This window comes from Nematolebias whitei, chromosome 18, assembly GCF_014905685.2.
Source record: "Nematolebias whitei isolate Nwh7 chromosome 18, NemWhi1, whole genome shotgun sequence".
NCBI classification, from domain to species: Eukaryota; Metazoa; Chordata; class Actinopteri; order Cyprinodontiformes; family Rivulidae; genus Nematolebias; species Nematolebias whitei.
The window spans coordinates 33,446,455-33,453,058 of record NC_056515.1 but is presented as its reverse complement, the minus strand read 5'-3'; the positions used below and the strand labels follow the sequence as shown (position 1 = coordinate 33,453,058).

Sequence of the window (6,604 nt, the reverse complement as noted above, 5' to 3'; positions counted from 1 at the left end):
TTTATGTTTGATTTCATACTTTGCATATGTGTTCAGCTCAGAACGTTTAGAAAAATGTTGTTGTTAGTTTTCTATTGAGAAAAGCAATTCTAGAAATATGTATACATCATAAAATTATAGAGATTGAAAAGAAAAAAACTACCAATAATAAAGATAATGGGTGAATGAGCTTTAGAAGAGAGAATACCATATTTTTCAGACTGTAAGGCACACCGTATTATAAGGTGAATTAAGTGAAACAAAACAGTCAGATGTCAAATTTTAGTCAACTCATTCACAATAACTCTCAAAATTGTTCAGTTGTATCACATAAAATTGGTCTGAGGTCATTGAGTACAAGCAGAATTAATACATAAGGCACATACGGTTTACTGTCCATTTTTGAGAAAATTAAAGGATTTTAAGTGTGCCTTATAGTCCAAAACATACTGTAAAGCTTTCCTGAAATGGCTATGAAAACCTGTTTTGGTGAAGACTATTGTGTTTTTTAATAGTCCTCTGAGGTTGTCACATAAGTGTTCCTTTTTTATCCACATACATTTTTATGAAGATCTATTAAGTTTGAATTTCACCGACAAGTTGTTAAAAGTTTCCTAGAATGTATTAGCAAAAATAATCCTAGTCTTCACTGACTTTCTGCTCATGAAAGGAAGACAAATGATCACTTCTGGACCCAACTAATATTTGTTCTGGACAACAATATACTGCCCGAATCAAAGGTCAAGCTGACTTTGCAGGTGAAACAGCTCAGATGCTGTGAGCTGCAGGCTATGAAAGGCCCGTTCTGTGGTTAAAGCCTGTCTCTGCTGCACCGCCTTTTGAAAATGCTCCAACGCTGCACCGCACTGGAGTGCAGAAGTGATGCTCGATGCATTGTACGCTGTCCTCGCAGGCCATTGAAATGCAACTATGTGAAAGGCCCAACAGGGTCTAAAATCCTGTGATCAGTAGCATAGCCTTGAAGGAACAATGGTGAAGGACACAAACAACAGTATGCTAGGAGACTGCAGCCAAGTAAAGTACAAAACTTACAACAGCTTAAAATAGACACAAGATGTGATTGTCTCTCTCTCCCTCTCTCTCATTGTCTGCCTTTCTGTCTCTGGGGCGATCTAAAATTGACCAAGCTTGACGCATTACATCTGAAAGGGAACACCGGTAAAGGAGAAGGGTGTTGAAATTAAAACATTAAAACAATATATCACCTTAATACTAATAATAATATAAGGTTTGTGTTTAAGACGTATATTGTTTGTATTTATTTTATAATATTTACCATGGCTGTATGTGCAAAACGGGGAGCTGGTGATTTTGATTGAGTGAACTAAATGAAGAAACTAATTAAGAAAAAAAAACTAGTTATTTTCGGTGCACTACCTGTAACAGCTGCTAGCTAACTGTTCCACATCGACTGAACTGACCTGATATTAGAGAAACATCAATTTTGACAGAATGAGGAGAGGGCAAGCTAAAGTGATGTAGTTTGAAGAGAGATGTACGCAACTCAGTTCGCAAGCTCCAATTAAAATTATTTAAAAAAGCTTAATATAACCAGTGATGAATAATAATGGAAAAACTATATATCTATGGTAAATCAGGTAAGACTAAAAATGTGTGTGGATTGGAGCTATCAGGCTAAAACCCCTTATTTCTCAACAACAACAAAAATACTGCTCATTTGATCTCTCAAATTAGGAATCTGCAATTTTATTTATATGAAAAGTGTTCAATAGAATTCAGTATCTAACTATACATCTCAGTAGGGTTTGAGAAAATATTAATATCCAAACTTTTTATTTAAATATGTGTGTGTTTTGACAATCTAACCTCCTGATGACACATTAGTTTGACATACTTCCTTAATTTTTTCCCGTTCCATACTCATGTAATCATTAAAAGAGTCAAACTACAAACAATAGCAATGCAAATTCTTAAAAAGTTACAATAGAATTAAAAATATAATTGCAAAGGCAACATTATATAAACTTATAATGGATCACTATAAGTATTTTAGCTCATATGGAGTCACCCATAGAAGATATATGCAAACTTACCTCAATACACACTCAGACAGAACTATAAATTGAAATAATATACAAAAAAAGTTGCTTTCACATTCTATCAGAAAATCGATTACAATACCCTTCCGAAAACGACAAGATAAGCCAAGGTTTCTTCATGTTTCCTATAGAACTTGCAGAAGTCAGCAAAAACACAAAGCTGTGATGGAGAGGTTTTTTCATATCAGTCATCTGTGACAGATGAGGAAAAAAAAAGTGTTTTTCCTCCCACATTCTTTTTCAGAACACGCTGCTGTCCGTGGTGCTGAACTCACCAAAGAATTCCCAGGGAGACTAAGGGTGGTACACCAAAACCAACAACAACAACAAAAAAATCAATGTAGACATATTCTTGTTTTTAGTATTTTACCTTTTTTTTATAATGTACCTTGATTTTATTTTGTTTTATAACACTGCTTTTATTTATTTTTATTTTATATGCATTTTATGGCTGTTTATTGCTTTCATCTGTGGTTTATCTAAAACAGGTCTCCATTGTAAATAAATGAGTCCTTGTCACTCAAGGAGACTAACCTGCATAAATAAAGGTTGAATGAATGAAAAAAAGACTAAATTGTTGTTTTAAGGAATTTTATTATAAAGTTGTCATAAATAGGCTGATTAGATATTCTGCAGGGTGTTAGAGAACAAATCTTTATAGACCTACTTCTGTTTCTTAGCTTACTAACATCACTAACGGATCACAGCTACTATTCAACTGAAGTGCATCCTCTCTTTAGTTAACTTCATGCCCGTACATTAAAGATGCATTTCTTGAAGTAATGCATATCACCCATTACCATGCATGCCACAGTTTGACTTAAAACATGCATGTGAGCTGTCAGCTACAACAGAGAGGTTTTATGTTTGCTAACATCAGTTAGTTGTGACAGCCATCTTGAAGTGGGATAACTCCACATGTCTATCAGATCAGTCCAGTAGTTCATGGGACAGACAAACAGACATCAACAATTATAACAATCTCGTAGGTTAAAATCTTGTGTTATGTGCAGTCTTTATTTTGGAGGTAAGTCAGATCTACAACAGTAAATCTTAGCTCAGTATCTGTAAAACTAATGCTACATTTGTGTTTCATAAAGTCAGTTGTCTGTGGCATCCAGTTGTTTCCTCAAAGTTTTAGCTAAATGGACCCAAAGGTTCATGGGATATTTTGCTAACAAACTAATATAGTAAATGGAAAGTTGAAAAATCTACTTAACACTTTGGTAATGTGTTGGGGAAACATATCAGACATGACCACAACACATTTGTGCTCAGCTTTTGTAAAATTAGCTGAGTCATAGCCAATTACAAATTAAAAACGGGCAAGGGCCCCCTTGGTTCACCCCTTGGTTTCATCCCTGGAATATTAGTTAAAATTTCTTCATCACATTTTTTTTTTTTTTTTTTTTTTTTAATATATAAAATGTAACTAGTCTGTTTGAAATGCGACTCCCAGGAGCTTGTCTGGCCAACAAGGTTCAGACTGAACTGGACCATCAGCAGCAGACAGCCTGGAGAGGGTGGGGTAGCGGGGGACCTCTCTCCCTCCCCTCCATGAAAGACGGAACAAAACTGCTTGGACTTGCTCTGTTAGCAGCAGAAGCTCTGATATAAAAGGAGCAGACAGAGCTCTCAGCAGCCGTGAGAGCCATACACCAGTGCACCTGCGCGCGCACACATCCACACACCGCCTGCAGCTCCAGTACCGGCCCACCCTCAATACCTCCTCACCCCATAGTCAGACCGGATGAGTTACCCGGTGGACCCGATAAGAAGTCCCTTCAGGAGAGTTATGGATACCAGAACTACCAGTTATGGTTACGGCCGCCCCGCCGGCACCCCCTCCAGCGGCTTCCGCTCCCAGTCTTGGTCCCGGGCGAGCCCTGGCTCCACCGTGACCTCCTCCTACAAGAGAACCGTGAACGCGCCGGTGTCCCGTGCGTACGGCTCCGCGGTGCTCAGCTCCGCCGACAGCGTCGACTACAACCAGACCTCCGTCCTGAACGGCGACTACAAGCGATCCAACGAGAAGGAGCAGCTCCAGGGGCTCAACGACCGCTTCGCAGTGTACATCGACAAGGTGCACTACCTGGAGCAGCAGAACAAGCAGATCGAGGCGGAGATCCAGGCGCTGCGGCAGAAGCAGGTGTCGCGCACCGAGCTGGACGACCTCTACGACCAGGAGCTGAAGGAGCTGCGCACCGTGCTGGAGCAGATCCACCGCGACAAGGCGCAGATCCAGCTGGACACCGAGCACATCGAGGAGGACATCCAGCGGCTCAGGGACCGCTTCGAGGAGGAAGCGCGCATCCGCGAGGAGACAGAAGCCATAATCCGCGTCCTGAAGAAGGACGCGTGCGACTCGGAGCTGGCCAAGTCCGAGTTGGAGAAGAAAGTTCAGTCGCTGCAGGACGAGATCGCCTTCATCCGCAACAACCACGAGGAGGAGGTGAGCGACCTGATCGCGCAGATCCAGGAGTCCCAGGTGACGGTGGAGAGGAAGGACCTGCAGAGGGCGGACATCACCGAGGCGCTCCGGGAGATCCGCTGCGAGCTGGAGGGCCACTCCAACCAAAACTTGCAGCAGGTGGAGAACTGGTTCGTGTGCCGCTACTCCAAGCTCACCGAGGCTGCGGAGCAGAACAAGGACGCCATCAAGTCCGCGCGGGATGAGATCGCCGACTACCGCCGCCAGCTGCAGTCCAAGACGGTGGAGCTGGAGTCCGTCCGCGGGATGAGGGAGTCCCTGGAGCGGCAGCTGAACGACATCGAGGACCGCCACAACAGCGACCTGTCCAGCCTGCAGGTGGGGGGCACGCGCCAGAAGCAGTCGTGCGTAAAGAAGTGCATAAACAGGGTTTATTTAAGGCTGAAACTTTAATTTGAGAGTTTAAAAGCATAATTGTGATGCGGGTTTCTGCAAAGATTATAAAGTCTGGCACTGCAATTTAATTTGATGACGCAGGTTAATTATTCTCTTCACATTTAGCCTTATAGCGGTTTTTGAATGTTTAATTTTAAGCTGCAGTATGACTGAGTGAATTTTTTTCTCTGGAATATGTCCAAGTGTTTTGGAGGGGAGGGACTGCAGTGTCTACTGTGTTTTCTTCTTTTCCTGCTGAGTCAGAGGCATGGGTCGATGCCTGCATTGGCTCCGTCCTTGCATCACACCACTCAGGTTTTGGGGTGGGGGTGGAGGTGTGGAGGCTGAAATGAAACAAGAGGAACTCAGCATCTCTAGGCGTTGCGTCAGAATATATTAGAGCAACAGCCTCCATGGCTACAAATCAAGAGGAGCTTTACTGCAATGGCTGTTTTGAAATGGGGAAATAGTCTTTCAAGATTTGTTGCCATGACTTTGCAATCTGGACTGGATTATAATCAGAGATCTGTTGTACTTAATCCACCTTGTTTTGTGTTTGCTGTGTGTTTTCCCAGGAGACAATTCACCAGCTGGATAATGAACTCAAGAGCACCAAATGGGAGATGGCTCGTCATCTCCGTGAGTATCAGGACCTGCTGAATGTCAAGATGGCCTTGGACATCGAGATCGCCGCATACAGGTGCGCTTCCAAAATGATACGTGAAGGGTTTTCATAAAATTATGGTCCACTGATTACTAACTATGTCCCAACAGGAAACTCCTTGAGGGCGAGGAGACCCACTTTGGCTCTTTTCCTTATCGTCAGCCTGTGTCCTCCACTAAGATCTCCAAAGCAAAGTCAGGGGCCCCCAAGCTGAAGGTGCAGCACAAATTTGTGGAGGAGATCATCGAGGAGACGAGGATGGAGGGTGACAAGGCTGACATGGATGAGGCCCTGGCTGAGCTTGCCCAAGAGCTCTCCACCGCAACGGGCGAAGAAGGAGCAGAGGAGGAGGAAGAGGGGGAGGAGGGTGAAGAAGGAGAAGGAGAAGAGGAAGGAGGAGAAGAAGAGGAAGTTGTTGCCGCCACCGAAGCTAAAGTTAGCGCCAGCGCACCTGAAGATGAAGAGGGAGATGAAAAGGATGGTGATGAAGGAGAGAAGGGAGAAGGAGAAGAGAATGAAGAGGAAAAAGAAGAAGAGGAGGGTGATGATGGAGAAAAAGAGGATGAAGAAGGAGGGGAGGAGGAAGAGGAAGTTGAGGAGACAGTATTGTGCTCCAAAGCTCCAGAGTCTAAAGCCTCTCCCGACAAAGAGAAGGGTGTGGACAAGGAGGGCAGTGCAGGGGAAGAGGAAGAGGAGGCTGGTGGAGAAGAGGAGGGAGGTGATCAGGAGGAAGAAACAAGCAGTGATAAAGAAGATAAAGCTGGAGATGAGAAAGAAGAAAAAGATTCTGTAGACAAAGGCAAAGTGGAAGAAGAGAAGGTGATGGATGAGAAAGCAGATGAAAGCGTTGTTGTAAAAGCAGAAGCTCCAAAAACCGAAGCAGTGAAGTCTGAAGAGACCAAGGAAGAAGCTCCCAAAACTGAAGGATCGAAGCCTGAATCCTCCAAGTCTGAATCACCAAAGCCTAGTTCTCCTAAATCTGAATCTCCAAAACTTGGTTCTCCTAAGTCTGAA

General features: G+C 43.3%; 1 protein-coding gene across 1 annotated transcript in view; it reads left to right on the top strand.

Annotated features, from left to right (window-relative positions):
• Positions 1-3,664: 3,664 nt before the first annotated feature.
• Positions 3,665-6,604, top strand: part of nefma (neurofilament medium chain a) — a 3,726-nt gene continuing 786 nt past the window's right edge. Inside the window, 3 exon segments of the mRNA XM_037692712.1 lie at positions 3,665-4,869; positions 5,502-5,626; positions 5,701-6,604. The exon segment at positions 5,701-6,604 is cut by the window's right edge and continues 9 nt beyond it. Coding sequence (XP_037548640.1) covers positions 3,811-4,869; positions 5,502-5,626; positions 5,701-6,604 — 2,088 coding nt within the window. The 5' untranslated portion in view covers positions 3,665-3,810.